General features: G+C 51.1%; 1 protein-coding gene across 1 annotated transcript; it reads right to left on the reverse strand.

The window, feature by feature from the left end:
* Positions 1-234: 234 nt before the first annotated feature.
* Positions 235-9455, reverse strand: SLC11A1 (solute carrier family 11 member 1). Its single transcript, XM_060623554.3, has 15 exons — positions 9306-9455; positions 8606-8739; positions 7618-7740; positions 7157-7276; positions 6291-6397; positions 5839-5909; positions 5435-5502; positions 5137-5292; positions 4039-4197; positions 2889-2978; positions 2646-2765; positions 2067-2216; positions 1506-1579; positions 929-1082; positions 235-779 (listed from the first exon to the last, which is right to left on the reverse strand). The coding sequence occupies exons 1-15, from the start codon at positions 9310-9312 to the stop codon at positions 669-671; spliced, it is 1644 nt and encodes a 547-aa protein (XP_060479537.1). The 5' UTR covers positions 9313-9455; the 3' UTR covers positions 235-668.
* Between the last annotated feature and the right edge of the window lie 7277 nt (positions 9456-16732).

A 16732-nucleotide genomic window follows, 5' to 3' on the forward strand; every position in this document is an offset into this window, starting at 1 on the left:
CCAGTCCCCTTGGGAAATGGCAAATGAATTGGGCCTCGGAGGCACGACTCTTGGGTTCCATGACCTGGCGCCTGAAGAGGAGAAGTCTGCGCCTTGGTTTTACTGCCTGGAAAGTGGGTTAGTTTGAAGCTACTCTAGGAACTGACATTCGAATGGGAGGGGGGCCGGGGAGGACTCTTCTACTGGTCCAAGGATTTTGTCCTTTCCCTGTTTCTACTTTCCTGTTCCTTTGGATGAGAAGTAGACTAGCATTTATTGAGCATTCATCAAGCTAATCAGACCATCGTAACTGCCAGTTTGATGCCTGTGTTCCACTCCCAAATGGGTCCATTTGTCAGGTCACTCCTATAGGCCCACAATAAATATTTTTGGAGTTACTATTATTATTAAGTCCCACGTGCCAGGCATTGTGTTAAAGTGCTTTACATCTATCACACGGTTGGCGTTGTCCTCATTCTACAGATGAGAACACTGAGACTGGAGATAAATCACTTGTCCAAGCTGGGAAACAGCAAGTCTCTATGGAAGCCTGGTTGGCCTGCCTCCAAAACTCCCACTCCATCTTGTTGCCTCCACACACACACACACACACACACACACACACACACACACGGGCAGGCCAGTCTGCCCCACTCATTCCACGCCCAAGCCAGGCCCTGTGTGGGAGATCATCCAGAGATCCTCTCCTTCTCCTCCTCTTCAGGAAGCCCATACAAGAAGTGTTGATGGGAGCTGTGGGCCAGAACGGTGACTCCTTGGGCAAGGAAACAGGTCCAGACCTGGAGGAAGGGAGACCATGAGTCTGGGAGAGAACAAGACCTCTGGGAAGCCTCCCCTCCCTGTGCATCCCCTTCCCCCAATGCCTTCCATCTGTTGCCCCCTTTCTGCGCCTCCCCCATCCCCAAGGCACCCTCTGGCCCTACAGTACCAGGTAGGTGGTGAGGCCCAGGTAAACCGCAGCCAGCAGGGCTACAAGGACGAAGTAGGCAGGGTGGGGGAGGCTGGGCAGGTAGATGATCACGAAGTAGAGGTTGATGGCACAGATCAGCGCCATGATGGAGGATGTGATGGCCTTGCTCAGCCTGGGGGAAGGGAGGGAAGCTCAGGCCTGGTCCCATCTCCTCCTCCTTGTCTCCACTGCCCAAAGCCAGCCTGGAGCTGGGGTGGGGAGAGTGAGGGGATACACAAAGCTACTTTCTCTGGGCTGTGGGGCCTGGAGCAGACCCCTTGCCCACTACTGTCTCCTGGGCCCTCCAGGCTCCACACTGGCAGGATCTGGCAAGAGCAGAGTCTGAGGTGAGAGTGAGGAGCTCAGGGTCTAGAAGCAGCCCCCGACCCCAGATTCCAGATTCCAGCCCTATTGCCCTACACTTGCTAGCTGTGTGGGCCTGCACAGCTTCCTTAACCTGTATGAGCTTATGGATAATGGTAATTCCCACTTCAAGGTGGTTGTGAGGATCAAATGCAGAATTGCAAGCATGGTGTTTGGGGTGGGGAGTACTCACCGGCCGTTGGCAAACTCCTGCATGAGGGCTGGCATGCTGGTGAATGTAAGGATAGGCAGCACAGCAAAGGGAAGCTGGGGAGAAGCAGGAGGATGGGGCTGAGGATCGTGGCCCTCAGAATACAGTAAGGAAGGGAGGAGTGGAGCAGGGCTCCATTCGTCCTCTGTCTGTGTGCCCTTGGACAAGTCTCCTAATCCATAATCACTCAGAGGCTTCTCCACCTCTGAGCGTTCCAGAGTTGTGAGGCTCCAAAGCAGGAGAAACATTTGGGGGCTCTGGTCCCAGGCTGCCTGAGTTTGCATCTCAAGTCTGCCACTGATCACTTAACTGTGTACATTCGTTTTCCAATCTGCACAACGGGGACAATGGTGGTTCCTAGCCCTGGGATGTCCATGGGGATTATGTGAGCCTTACAAGCAAACGTGTGTTTGGAATAGTGGGAAGGCGCTGGGGGACTGGGAGGGAGGGTGTGTGTGAAGGGTCCCTCTGAAGGATTGCTGCGGTTCCTCTTTAGCTCTGCAGGGGGGTGGGGGGGGGGGTGGCTAGGGACCACGGGCTCACCAGCAGGCTCTGCAGCACATTAAGCAGGTCGTTGAGCCCTGACAGGTCTTTCAAGTCCCTGAAGACCGCCACGAGCACGGTGGGCAGGATGGCGCAGGAGCGAGTGAGGAGCACGCGGGCAAAGCGTGACCAGCGCAGCTTCAGGAAGCCCTAGGGTGTGGAGTGGGCATTTTGGTGGTGGGTGCAGGACTGGGGATTCCAAGGGAGGGATCCTCTGTCGTCCCTCAGCCCATCAGGCATCAGGGGGAACGCTCTGTTTTTCCATCTCTGAAATGGGGGAGGCTCTGACCCTAGTTGGTGGAGAGAATGGATGAGGAGAAATAGGGGGGTCCCCCCCCCCCCGGGTTAATGCTTAAGACTAAACTTTTGGGGAGGAGGCGTCTACTAGTTTTGGGTCTGCTGCCTTGAGCCAGTCGCTTCACCTCTCCGCATTTCAGTTTTCTCATCTGTAAAGCGGGGCTTATAATAGTGACCTCTGGGCTGCTTTAAGGATCAGTGAGGCTGGTATCCGAGCCCAAGTGGTGTGCCTGTTGACCTCGGACCCCTGGGACTCCCGGCCCGCTCCCCAGGCCCCACCACCTCCATCACAAACTGTCCCGCGTAGGTGCCGGTCATGGTGGAGCTCTGTCCGGCCGCTAGGAGGCCCACCGCCCAGATGTAGAGAGCAGCCGGGCCGAAGAGACAGCCCAGGATCACGCCCTGCAGGGAGGGGTGTGGTTAGAGCCGTGGTACCGCCCCGGAGCAGGCTCCGCCCCCTGGTGGGCGTGGCGACGAAGCCTGCGGGATCCTTACATTCCATGCCCGCCTCCGCCTGTCGCTTACTCCTTGGTAAATGTCCACCTCCACTGTAAGGTTGTTTTGGGGGAAGATCTTGGCGTAGTCGTGGAGGCTGCTGTTGGCACAGACGTCGAACTGTGGGCACCGGGACAGTAGGAGGGAGATGTGAAGTTTCAGAAAATCAGACTGCCAGGTCTTGACCAGGGGTTGAAAACTGGTGACCCGCAGGCCGAATCCGGCCAGATATATTTTGCTTGATTAACAGATGTTTTTTCTCTTTAATGTGAATTTGTTGCCGACATCTAAAATTGAGAAGAATTCACACGGGAACCCAGTTTCCAGGGTTCTGTTGCATTTGTAGGGAATGGCATTACCACAAAGAGACAATTGGCTGGCAGTGAGTCCAGCTGCTCCACGGTCCCCTCTCCCTTACACGGGACCCACTTCCCACAACTCTGAGGCTGGCCTGGCCTTCAAGGCCACATAGCAAGGCAGTGGCCGTGCCCAAATCCCAGGAGACTTGGTCAGTCGTCCCCTGCAGTGCTCAGCCTTCAGTAAGCACCCCACCGCTGGCTAGCAGCTGTTAGAGCCACGTGAGAGAGACCCACTCAGAGAGGAGACAGGCACAGGTCCCAAACCCCAGAGAGCCAGGGAGGAGCTTTGTATCATTGACTGCTCTACCCCCCAGTGTCTAGGCACTGCCTGATAACATAACAAATCCTCAGTAACTATTTGCTGAATGAATAAAGATTGTCAAGAGAGAGGACTCAGAGAAGAATTCCCAACTCCCTGGTCATGCTCAGGCAAGCGCCTACTCCCAGAATGCCCTGCCTGCAGTTTGCTGGACAAATCCTGTCCATCCTTTGGGGAGCCCCCTGGATGCGGGGTCCTCTAAGACTCAGCTCCACACTCCCAGGCTCCTCCTTTGATTGTCTGTGCCTTGCAGGCCCTGGGGTGGGTCTGACTCTCTAAGAGCCTGCCCCCCCGGGCAGGGGAGAGCTGTGACTCTCCAGCAGAGTGGGGAAGGGGTCTCAGCCAAAGGCCAGATCGCAGACTCCCTCCCCTACCAGTGCTGGAAGTGCAGACAGACACTCAGGGGCTTAGATGCATTGCCTGGAGTCCCCAGCAAAGCCTGCAGGGCTTGTGTGGGGGGGGGGGGGGGGCTGCCCTGGCTGTGTGGGGAGGTGTCTCTCACCGCAGCCTGGTTGGTTTGCTGGTAGAAGGCCTGTCCAAAGACTGCCACAACAAAGAGATTGATGAAGAAGGAGACAGACAGGGCGATGGTGGCCTCAATCAGGAAGTACATGTTGGCCTCTCGGATATCTGCCCGGCGAGACCGGTCTATCTCTCTAGACTGCAAAGGTCAGAGGGGAAAGAAAAGCCAAATTTCCTCAGAGCTACCCCGACATTCTCCACCCTCACACGTCTACCGATGTTCCCTCCAAACCCCAGTTCTTTCCAAAGCCCTCTCCATGGCAGTTTGGTCATGGCCTTGATCAGCTGACACCCTTCCTGCATGCCCAGTTAATTTCCGCCTCAGGGCCTTTGCACTTACCATTCCCTCTGCTTGGAATATCTTCTCCTCTGATCCTCCTTCCCATCCTTCAAGTCTCAAAGATTACCTCCTTAGCAAGGCCTTTCCCGACTACCTTTTCTAAAGGAGCCCCTCTTTAGTCTTTCTCTGCCATACTTCTCTGTTTTGTTTCCTTCAAAGCACCTTTCACAATCCATAATTTTCCTTTTTTTAATTCTTAAATTTTTTAGTTTTAAATTCTTTTTCTTTTTTTGAGAGAGAGAGAGAGAGAGAGAGAGAGAGAGACAGCAAGCCCACAAGTGGGGGGGGGGGGTAGGGAGGCCAAGGGACAGGGAGAGAGAATCCCAAGCAGGCTCGGGTCTGTCAGGACAGACAGACAGGTGCGGCCGGAATTCACAAACCGTGACATCACCACCCCAGCGGAGATCAAGAGTCAGACTTTTAACGGACCAAGCCACCCAGGGCCCCCGTAATTCTTTCCTTTATCTGTTTACTTGCTCATGATCTGTCCCCCCCCCAGCCCCGCCCCGACTAGAAATGCAAGCCCTAGAAAGGCAGATGGCTTGTCTGCCTTTTCATCATTGACCCCCTTTTCCCACGCATAGTAGATGCTCTATTACTACATACTGAATACATAAAGAATGATTCCCTTCCCGCCTGAATCCGGAAGGCAGGAGCCAAAGGGGCGGGGCTCCAAGTTTGGAGGCCACCAGAGCGTGGCTGAAGGGAGCAGACATCCCTCCCCTTCCCTCTGCTCACCTTGACTAGGGCCGAGTGCAGGTAGATGTTGTGGGGCATGATGATGGCCCCAACGATGCCCACGGCCTGCAGCAGCTCAGGACTGCCGCAGCCGGAGCACGAGGGCAGGAGCAGGTCCCGGAGGAGCGCTACCTGGGCTGGACGGGCCACCACGTACTGTGGGGAGGAGCCTCCTTAGGCCAGGCCACGCCACGTGCAGCCATTCCCACCATCCACCCTGACCCTGGCCGATAGGGGGCTCCTCGAGGAGCCCGGAGGAACAGCCTTGGTGGAGGGTATGGAGGCTTTGGCTTCCCACCTCATAGCCGAAGGTCAAGGCCATAACTGTAATAAGGAATCCAAAAAAGGCTTCCAGCTTGCGCAACCCTAGGGGGAAAGCAAAGGGGAACAACAAGAGCGAGAAAAATGACAAAAATTGTAACAGAAGCAATTATTAATGGCTACTATCTTGAGCAAGTTTCAGGCACTGTGTCAAGTGCTTAACGTATATTGCCTCAGTGAGTTCTCACCACAGCCGGTGAGGTCTGAGCTATTATCGTCCCCGCGTTATAGGCAAAGAAACAGAAGTCTCAGTAACTTGCTCAGGGCCACACAGCCAGAGTGAGGGAGCTGGGAGCCCTTCTCTCAGTACAGCGGAGCTTGGTTTCTTCATTCACTTGTTCCCCCAACCCAGTCCCTTGGGAGATTGAGGGGCACACCCACCGTAGTTGTCAAGGAAGAGGAAGAAGAAAGTGTCCACGATGGTGATGAGGACGCCACCCCAGAGTGGGATTCTGAAACCAGAGTGGCCGGGGTCAGCCCAGCCTCAGGGCAGGACACTGTGGAATCTGGACTCCTGGGAGCGGGGACCCAAGTGGCCCCAGGCAGCTAAGGCAGAGGGGGGTGGGAGTGTGCTGGAGGTGGGAAAATGGCACTAGGCGCTGGTGGGGGACCAGCATGGCAGGGAGCTCGGGGCTGCAGTCCTGAAGTCTGCGTGGTGACTGACATCACTTTACGTTTCTGGGTCCCTGTTCCCCATGGGGCAAATTGAGCAACAGCTCTAAAGTCAGAGGGGACTGGGGGTGAGGGGGATGGGGGGAAGGACGAGGCCTGGGGAAGAAGGAGCACAAGTCCCCAGCGCTGGACTGAAGAGCTGGGGCCCCTGGTGGCAGTACCGTCCAGCTGACAGCAGACTGAATGCGATAGCCGTGCCGATGACCTCCTGCATGTCCGAGCCCACGATGGCTAGCTCGATGGTCAGCCAGAGGAGAGTGCGGGGCGCCTGGGGGGAGGAGGGAGCATTGCATCAAGGCTGGGCCAGATATTGTTAGTTGTTGATGTCCTGGACCTTTCCATACCCGGCACAAACTATGTTTGTCGGCCTTGCCAGCTGGCCTCCAGTTAGGTTTTGTAGGAAACAATTAAGGGAGATTAAAAGGCAGGGAGGGATCACTCTTTCCCCCTACTTCTAGTGGTGTTTCTGGCACAGGCATCATCAAGGGCACCAGGCTTCCTGGGCTCCAGCAGCGTTGGTGGCTGTTTTGACAGTAGCGGCCAAGCTTCCTGAAGGCAGCAAATGATGGCTCTTGGGCTGCTGCCCAGCAGCTTCCTGATCTTGGATGAACACCTCCTTCCCTTGTTCCTTCAGTCCTTCCATCACCTTTGTGACCACACCTCTGCATTGAATACCTTTGAAAGATCTCATGGCCAGGTCTCTGTTTTCCTGCTTGGACACCGACAACGACCAAGTCCCCAGTGTCTACCCCAGCCGGTGACCATCCCAAGCCAATGCCTACCTATTTTGCACCCTGGGCAGGTCACTTCCCCAGGTTTCAATTTCCTCTCCTGTAAAATGAGCAGATGATGTCTAACAGCCCTCTTAGTCTGGGTACTATTCGTTCGAGCCTCAGTCTTCTCATCTATCAAATGGGCTTGTGATGCCCGACTTGAGATGATTTATTTACTTGATCACAGAAGCTGTAAATGGCTGTTTGGGGTTTGGGATCTGTGGATGCTCCCTGTCCAGGCCCACCAGGCTCACCTTATGGTAGTAGAGATGGCAGACCTCGCCCAAGTCCTTGCCTGTCACCACACCCAGTCGGGCAGCAAGCCGTTGGCAGAGCAAACCCAACACCGTGGCCCACAGCAGCACCCAGAGCAGCTGAGAGAAGGAAGGGAGAGGCCTTCAGCCTGGTGTGTGTGTCCGGGGGGGGGGGGGGTGGGTAGTCTGACAAGTCCAGACTGCTGGTACCCTCTAACCAAGGACGCTCCTTGGGGACAGAGTGGAGGAGGTGAAGTGAGAAGACCAACACCCCCCCCCCCATACACCCCCCATTCTGGCAGGGCTGCCCTGGGGACCCTTCTCTGGCCCATTTGAACGTAATACCCGCTCCCCCAAACACCAGTCATGTAGGCCACTCTGGGGAGATGTGGCAAGCTGGGGGGGTCTCCTCCCACTTAGCTTGGTCACCCCTCCTCCCCGTGGTGCCCCGACTCAATCACTTTGAATCCAGCCACGGCACCAGCCTGAAGATCTGACTCGATGTTTCCCGGGTCCAGGAAAGCGATGCTCATGAGGAAGCCAGGCCCCGTGAAGGCCCACAGCTTCCTCAGGCTGAATGTGCCCTGCGGGTGGGAGTGAAGTGACGAGGTCTTGGGTGGTAGCTCCTGACCTTGGCCAGCCCCCAGCTGAACCCCTCTGGGTTCATCAGCCCGCGCTGGCCAGCCCTGCCCACCACTCCCCCATTGCTGGATCTGCCACCCTAGGGGTTAGTGGAGGGCGTGGGGGTGGGAGGAAGCAGCAGGATTTACTGAGTCATGGTGGATTTACTTTCTGCATCAGTCAGATTCGGCAACCCACAGGCGCCTCAACAGCCTGCCTCATGCTCGCCCTGACTCAGCAGATCCTCAGAGCCCAAAGGGGTTCTTTCCTCGGGCCAAGCCTGCCGGGTCTTGTTGCTCGTTCCCCAGTCCTCCTCAAACCATGGTCCCTCCTCTCTGTTGTCCACTGAGCCTAGGGTCTCCCCACCCCTAGGAGGCTTGGCCTGGCAGCCTGGGCTTGGCCTGGCAGCCTGAGAATCTGCTAAAGATTCTGGAAATGCGAGGTGACAGCATCCCAGAAGATAGCCTCGAGCCTCCTTCACTTCCCCACATGCCCTCCTCCGGGTCCTTTCCTTTAAGTACTGCAACAAACGCTCAAGGCTCCAACCTGAACTCATCGTAGCCCCTTTCTCTCCATAAGAAAGCTGGGATTCATTCAGAAAGCCGCTTGGTAATTTTTACACACAAAAAAATGATCCCCTGCCCCCCGGCCCCTGGCTAAGAGCTAAGGACAGAAACAGAAAGGGTACAGTATCCACTGTCAATCACTGATGCTCAGAGCTAGAAGGGGCTTCCCACAGTCTTCAGGAGAGCCCTTTGCCCCAGCCTGTGGGATCCCATAGCATCCTGCCAATCCTGAAAGACCCCAGGAAGTTTCCAGCATTCCCACCGGTTCTGTGTCCGGGATGAGGATCTTCTCGCTCAGGTAGGTTGCTCTGAGAGGCTCTTTCTGTGGCTCTGAGCTGGGTGGGCTGGAGATGGAGCCATAGCTGCTCCTGCTTAGACTTTGAGGGCTGCTGTCACCTGCAAAGGGCCCCAGTGAGCCATGGTGAGTGATTGGCTTCTTTCTGGAGGCCCAGGGCTAAAGCCATGTGTCCTCCTTCCCTTCGTCCTTCTGGCAAAGTGGAGTAATTGAGGCCCAGTGAACAGTGACCCCCAGCGTGGGTCCATCACATCCACCCCTCGACCAAACATTTCAGAAGATGCGTGGGAAGTAGAGCTTCCAGAATTACTCTCCTTCCATGTGAGCACATTGGTTCCCGAACCAGAGCTCTCTTGCCCCAGAAGATGCAGAGGAGGACCCTGGGCTCTGAGGAGGGCATACTGATGCTAATATGGATGTCCCTTGCCCTCACTCCTGCCTCCTCCGTCTGCCAAGTAAGCTCCAAGAACTCCAAACACACAAAGGACAGACAAAAGGGATGCTGTGCCCGTGGGGATGCGAAGAGCCCAACCCCAGGCTGGGGTCTGGAATTGGGTCGAGACCAGGACATCCATGGGGGATGGATGGAAAGGGCTTCCTTTGCCTCCCTGACTCTCCCTACTCCCAACCCCCTTTGGAGCCTCTGACCTCAGAGGGGGCTACTCACCTGTCATGAGGACGGCAGGCGCAGGCACTCTCCGCGCGTGAATGGGATGCTGAGCCTATACTCAGCTCATGCCTCCTCTCTGAGTGCCAGTGCGTGTCACTATGTAAGCCCACGCCCTCCTCTCCATCCTCAGCTGATCTAGGCTGTCCTCACACACAGGAGGCATTGTGAAACACGTTCCAAAGGCAGAAGTGGCCAGCTGTGGCGGAAGAGTCTAGGCCAAAATGCAGGAACTTTCGTTCTCCTCCTGGCCCGAGGCCCACAACACTTTTGGCCCCCTTCCAGGCACCCTGAATTCTGTGCCTCCCCAGTTAGCTGTAATTTCAGGACATTTCCTGCTACATGGGCATTCACATCCAGATCACGGGACTGCCTTCTCCAACCATCCCCCAGCCCAGACACAAGCAGTCAGGCCCTTTTCTTCAGTCTGGAGTCCCCAGCCACGAAAGTCCTGATGACCACCCAGGCTTCTGTTTCCCATTGAGTGCCTCAGAAGAGAGGACCTTGAGGTCTTCTGTCACAGGGACATGCGTTGATGATTCAGGCCAAGGAGAGCCTTGGAAGAAAGGGGCACCAGAAATTCTGGACCTGAGTCTGCCACCGATTCACTTGAGATGGTCACCAGACCCATCCCTTTCTCTGAGCTCGTTTCTTCTGTAAAATGAAAGGCTCAGACTAGCTAAGAGGTCAAAACATTAGGTGCCCAAGGAGGCCAGGCAGGTAAGATAAACCATGAGATGCGCTGGGAGTAAGAAAAACGGTGTCGGATGACAAACGACACTGAGCCTCAATGTTGGGAGGGACAGTAGGGAGTGGTGGAGACTGTAGTAAAACGAAGGTCATATGCTCTGTCTGAAGAGGGCAGTGCCTACAGACTTCTAGCCAATTGTCATCTGGGATGTGTGTCCAGCCAGTGTCACCATATCTTCTGATTTGTCAAGGATGCTGGACAATTTGGACTTTTACACAACATAGGCTTTTTGAATCCTGGGCTCAAAAAGTGGAAAATATTGTGTAATCTAAACAAAATATTCCTTCACGGTAGCTTCCGCTTGAGGGTTATGAGTCTGTAACCTCTGGGTGAGTGGTGGGCAAGATTTTTCCAGCTCCCGATCGCTTCTCCTTGCCAGTCCCTGTGCCCACACCACCACTTACCTCCCTTAGGCCCTTCTTCCATGCCCACTCCTGCCCTCTATCTTGTGGTCTTCCTTTTCTGCCAAGGAGATTCAAGACCAATCTTTGGGGTTTCCAACTCCAAAGTCTGAGACCTCAGGATCCGGAGAAAACAGGTGCAAGCTCTCAGGCCCAAACCTGAACCAGGATATCGCCACATTGAGTCAAACACGTTAGCCAAAGCTTGAGAGTCGGATGGGGACATTGGCATCCAATTTCCTGGCTGCTCGTGGATTGGGGAGTTTGGAGGAGCTGGAGAAGTGGGGGTGCGGTAAGAAGGGCGACTGATAGGTCATAGGGGAGAGAGCAACGTCAGGTTTGTCACTGTGCAATCCTATTGCTTAAGATATCACCATCTCACGTTTCCCAATCACTACCTTGGGCTCATGTGGGGATGGCTGGGGTTGGGGCTGGGGTAGGATATTGTAATGGTTAATTTTATGTGCCAACCTGACAGGGCCACAGGGTGCCTGGATACTTGGTCAAACTTTCAGGGTGTGTTCTTGGGGGTATTTTCAGAGAAGATTAACTTTGGAATCCATAGGCTGAGTCAAGCAGATTTCTCTCCTTAATGAGCATGGGCCTCATCCAACCAATTGAACAGAACAAAAGGCTGAGTAAGGAAGAGTTTGCTTTCTCTGTCTTTGAACTGGGATATTGGTCTTCTCCTGCCTTCAGTCTTGGCTTGAACAGGAACTGAGAACATTGGCTCTCCTCCTTCTCAGTCCTTCAGACTCAGAACAGAATTACATATATCATCGGCTCTCTTGGGTCTCCAGCTTATAGATCTTGGGACTCCTCAGCCTCTATACTCACGTGAGCCAATTCCTTATTATCTATCTATCTATCTGTCTATCATCTATCTATCCATCTATATTTTCTATTGGTTCTGTTTCTTTGAAGAGCCCTAAAACACATATCTTCCTCTTTGTATCTTTTGCAGGGTTTTACCTATAGTTAGGACTCAGTGAATATAACTGGTTAATGACCAATCAGTAGTGTGCACAACCACCACCTTACGGAAGGGTAGTATCATGTAACGGTTAAGAGCAGAGCTTCTACACAGGTTATCAGCAAGTGGGAAGCTACTGAGCTAAGGCTCCAGAAATCCACATAGCGATCCCCTTGGATTTGGAGCTGTTGCTGAATACTAAACCCTGCATGAGAAGGGTAAGATTTCATGAAGCCCAATTCACTCAAAATGGACCACAGACTTAAAAGTAAATATTAAACTATAAAATTTTTAGAAAGAAAGTAGGAGAAAGTCTTCAGGCTCTAAGATGAGACAAAGACTTGTTAGACTCAACACCAAAAGCATGACCCATAAAGGGAAAAATTGATAAATGAGACCTCATCAAAATTACCAATGTTTGCTCCATGGAAGGACCCTTTTAAGAGGATAAAAAGACAAGCTAGAGACTCAGAGAAAATATTTGCAAATCACATATCTGACAGAGGACCAGTATCTAGAAATAAAATCTCTTAAAACTCAATAGTGAGGGCCACCTGGGTGGCTCAGTTGGTTCAGTGTCTGACTCTTGATTTCTGCTCAGGTCATGATCTCACAATTTGTGAGATCAAGCTCCATGTTGAGCTCTGGGCTGAGAGTGTGGAGCCTGGGATTCTCTCTCTCCCTCTCTGTCTCTGTTCCTCTCCCACTCGTTCTCTCTCTCTCTCTCTCTCAAAACAAACAAACAAATGAACATTAAAAAAAATCTCAACAGTGAAAAGCCAAGCAATCCAAGTAGAAATGGGCAAAAATCATGAACAGACATTTCACCAAATAGGATGGATATACAGATGGCAAACAAACCCATGGAAAGATGTTCAGCATCATTAGCCATTAGGGAAAGGCAAATTAGAATCATAATGAGATATCACTATGCTCCTATCAGAGTGGTTAAAATAAAAAATCACAACACCAAATATTGCCAGGGATGTGGAGAAACTATACCACTCATAGATTTCTGGCTGGAATGTAAAATGGTACAGCCACTCTGGAAGTAGTTTGGGACTCTCTTAAAAAACTAAAGATGTGGGGTGCCTAGGTGACTCAGTTGGTTAAGCGTCTGACTCTTGATCTCGGCGCAGGTCACGATCTCACGGTTGGTGAGTTCGAGTCCCATGACGGGCTCTGCACTGACAGCATGGAGCTTGCTTAGGATTCTCTCTCTCCCTCTCTCTCTCTGCCCCTCTCTCTCTCTCTCTCTCTCTCTCTCTCTCTCTCTCAAAAATAAATAAACTTAAAAAAAAACTAAAGATATAACTGTCATATGATCTAGAAATTGCACTCCTGGATGTTTTTCCCCAGAGAAATGATTTATGTTCACACTTAAATCTGCACACAAATTTTTATAGCAGCTTTATTTTATAATAGCCCAAACTGGAAGTAACCCACATTGTTCTTCAACAGGTGAATGGTTGACCAAACTATGGTATATCTATAGGATAGAATATACCCTTGGGCATTTTTCCCAGCGAAACTAAAACTTATGTTCATACAAAAACTGGCATATGAATTGTAGCTTTATTTGTAACAGTCAGAAACTAGAATTAGCCCAGATGTCCTTCAACAGGAGAATAGTTAAACTAACTTCAGGACAAACTGTGGGTTACAATTTAACAATAAAAGAAACAAACTATTGATACAATTACTTGGATGGATTTCCAGGAAATCAAATCAGTGAAAGAGGTCTATCTCAAAAGGTTACATACTGTATTGTTCCATTTGTAAACCAGTTTTGCAATAAGAGTTTTGGAAGTGAATGTCAGATTAGGGGCCGCCAGTGGGTGTGGTGGAGGGTAGAGAGGGAAGTGGATGTGATTATGGAAGGGTAATTTGAAGGATACTTTCCATGGTGGGACTGTTCAAGTATCGTGACCTTGGTGGTGGTTATACAAACCCACACACGTATAAAATTGTATAGAACTTAACCACACACACACACACACACACACACACACATGCACAAATGAGTAAAAATGAGTAAAAACAAAACAGGAAATCTGACAAAGATCAGTGGATTGTGTCAATGTCAATATCCTGGTTGTATTGAAAACCCAGGTTTAAACAGATATTTGGCAAACATTCATAGCAACATTTTCCACAATAGTCAAAAGGCAGCAATAACCCAAATGCCCATCAACAGATGAATAAACAAAATGTGACATATCCACACAATGGAATATTATTCAGCCTTAAAAAGGAATGAAATTCTGGTACAAGCTATAATATGGATGAGGCTTGAAAACATCATGCTAAGTGAAGTAAGTCAGACCCAAAAGGACAAATATTGTAGGATTCCACTTATATGAGTTACTCAGAATAGACACATTTATAGAAACAAAAAGTAGAATGATAATTTCCAGGAGCTAGGGGAAGGGGAAAAGGGAAGTTATTATCGTTCATTGGGTACAGAGTTTTGTCCATGGTGATTAAATGTTCCGGAAATGGATGGTGGTGATGGTTACACAACAGTGTGAATATACTTAAAGTCACTGAATTGTACACCTATAAATGGTTAAAAGGGTAAATTTTATGTCTATTTTGGTACCCCCCCCCAAAAAAAAAAGTGGGAAGAAATTCCTGGTTGTAACATTGTGTAAGAATTTTTGCAAGCTGTTACCACTGGGGGAAAGTGGGTAGAGTATCCATAAGATCTCTCTGAATTATTTCCTACAGCTACATGTGAATATGCAATGATCTAAGTTTTTAAAATAGAGGAAAAGGATGGGGCTTAGTGAATGAATATTATACTTCAATAAAATGGATTAAAAAAAAAAAAAACAAAAAAACCACCAGAGCCTCTGGAATCAAATGGCCTGCGTTTGCATTACTTACTAGCTCTGTGACTTAGGCAAGTTTCTTAGGCCCTCAGTTTCCTCGCCTGGAGAGGGGGGGATAATAAAAGTACTTACCCTTTAGAGTTTTTGTGAAGCCCAAGAAATGCACTGAGGACTCTAGTTAGTTGCTTTTGTAAATTGGGTTCCAACATGGCATTGGTTACTCTCAGTTCTTTGGAACTCCAAATGCTTCTTTTGGAGCATTTGCTACAAATATTGCTACAAATATTGCTGCCTGTGATAGTTTGATTCTCAGTCTTGCCCACCAAAGCCTTTGGATGCAGTGGGACTCAACCATGGGACATTTGTGATGATTGAATAACAGAGGACAATTCCATGCACTATATCATAAAACAAAATGAGAAAACCATCAAACTGAACAAGAACAGGTTTTATCATGAATGCCGGTGTTGGGGGAACAGCAGATTTAACCAAAGGAAAGGAGGCACATGACAGAGATTCGGAAGGCCATAGCTACACCTTCCAAAGACATTTCCAGCCCTGGGGTTATATTCTATCATCAAATGTTAAAATGTAAGACTTTCCTTTTTTTTTTTTTTTTTTTTTTTAATTTTTTAAATGTTTGTTTATTTTTGAGGGGTGGGGGAAGGGGCAGAGAGAGGGAGACACAGAATCCCAAGCAGGTTCCAGGCTCCAAGCTGTCAGCACAGAGCCCGACGTGGGGCCTGAACCCACGAACCAGGAGATCGTGACCTGAGCCAAAAGACCTTAGTTTAAGACCTGAGCTTAACCGACTGAACCACCCAGGCGCCCCAAGACTTTTCTTATAGGGCTCCATCTATCTGTAGCATGGTCTTAGTTTATCTGCTCCCTACGGCTTCTGGTGGGAGGAAAGAAAACACAGAAACAGGCAGGCATGCAGGCATTTGCTTAACCCACTTCGAGGGTCTCTCAGTTTCCTGGACAGCAGTGTTTTTGCTGGGTTCCCAGACCCTTCACCGTCTCATCCTGAACCCCCTGCAGAGGCTCAAACATTCAGTGCTCCCTCCCTCTCACTTCCAGGACGCTGCCTGTCCTCAAACATCCTCCACACCCTTTGCCTGGCAAACAGCCTTTTGTCCTCCAGGACTCAACTCTGGTGTGACCTCTTTCAGGAAGCCTTCTTTGATTTCTCCAGGACCAGGCTGTGTGCTCCCTCAGCACAATGCCTTTCCCACATACTCAGGCAACTCAGCAGTGAGGCTGCTGTCAGGGATAGTGCGGGAGGGAATGCGCAGCTTCTGGATGCCTGGGAAAGGAGAGAGACAGTGTATGGTTCAAGCCTATTCGGGGAGTTTCTAAAGCGAGAAGGTGCCTCTTCTCTGTTCTGGGATCTGTTTCCAGAGCCACATCTGATCTGTTTATCAGAGTAAATTTATACATGGACTCGAGCCAACCCCCTGGGTCCAAATCGTGGCTCTTCCACTGGCCAGCTGCATGATCTTGGCTTTAACCTTTCCCTCTTCTGTAAAATGGGTACAATAATAGAACCTACCTCACAGGGGTGCTGTGAGAATCACATGAATTACCGTGTGGAGAGGGATTAGAATACAAAGCGCTATATAGTACTTGTTCTTACTATTATCACTATTCATTTCCCTCTGCCTCCCTGGGCTCCCTTTACCAGGTCAGGTGCACATGAAACGTTCCCCTGCTGCACGTATACATTTCCTTCTTAGCACCTTCTATGGTCCGCACTCACATGTTCATCTATGGGATCCTGACTGATTTCTCTTCTAGGCTGCGTGTCATGCGGGTAGGGCCTGGCCCTAATCCTCCCATAGCGTCCCCAGATCCTAGTCAAGGGCTTGTTGCTTCAGAAGTGCTCAATGTTTGTTTCTTCTTTGTTCAGAGACACATATGTCCTGGTATTATGGAGCAAGAGAAAGGGGTCATAGAAGTTCAGGGGACAAATGATAAGATCTAAAAGCAGACCCGTTTTGAAATGGATGTCACAGAGCAGGCAGGGGAGAGGTGGGCTTCTTTGTAAGTTGCTTGATACAAGGGAGCTCAGCAGAGGAAGGATCTCTGTGGGTCAGATGTCGCTGACCCTCCCCCTCCCCTGCTGCGGCAGAGCATCAAGGACCGGAGGGGACTCTGAAGATCTCTGTGGGAATGTTCTGGGTGCACTGAGCGACCTTAGTTTCAGTTCTCCACAGATGAAGTGAACTTGCCAGGGCCTGGGGTGTGGGGGGGGCCTTGTCGACCCAGCCGTGCCTATGTCACCATGACTGAGCACTCTGGAACCCCAGCCTCTCCTGCCATATTGTGTTCCAGCCGTCCTGGCCTTCTGACTGCAGCATGCTGTGCTCAAGCGCCCTTGCATTTGCTGTTCTGTCTGCCCACGATGCTTTTCCCACAACTCTTCACGGGTCTGATCCCTTGTCATTCCTTCAGGTTCCAGCTCAAGT

Source organism: Panthera onca, chromosome C1 (assembly GCF_046562875.1).
Source record: "Panthera onca isolate mPanOnc1 chromosome C1, mPanOnc1 haplotype 2, whole genome shotgun sequence".
In the NCBI taxonomy this organism is placed as follows: Eukaryota; Metazoa; Chordata; class Mammalia; order Carnivora; family Felidae; genus Panthera; species Panthera onca.

What these genes read in the sequence shown, in the direction of transcription:
- SLC11A1 (XM_060623554.3), bottom strand. An exon ending in CGGGACAGTTTGTGATGGAG is followed by an intron (nt 2,217 to 2,645) that starts GTGGTGGGGCCT and finishes TCCACACCCTAG; the next exon opens with GGCTTCCTGAAGCTGCGCTG. An exon ending in CAGGAGTTTGCCAACGGCCG is followed by an intron (nt 1,083 to 1,505) that starts GTGAGTACTCCC and finishes CCCTTCCCCCAG; the next exon opens with GCTGAGCAAGGCCATCACAT.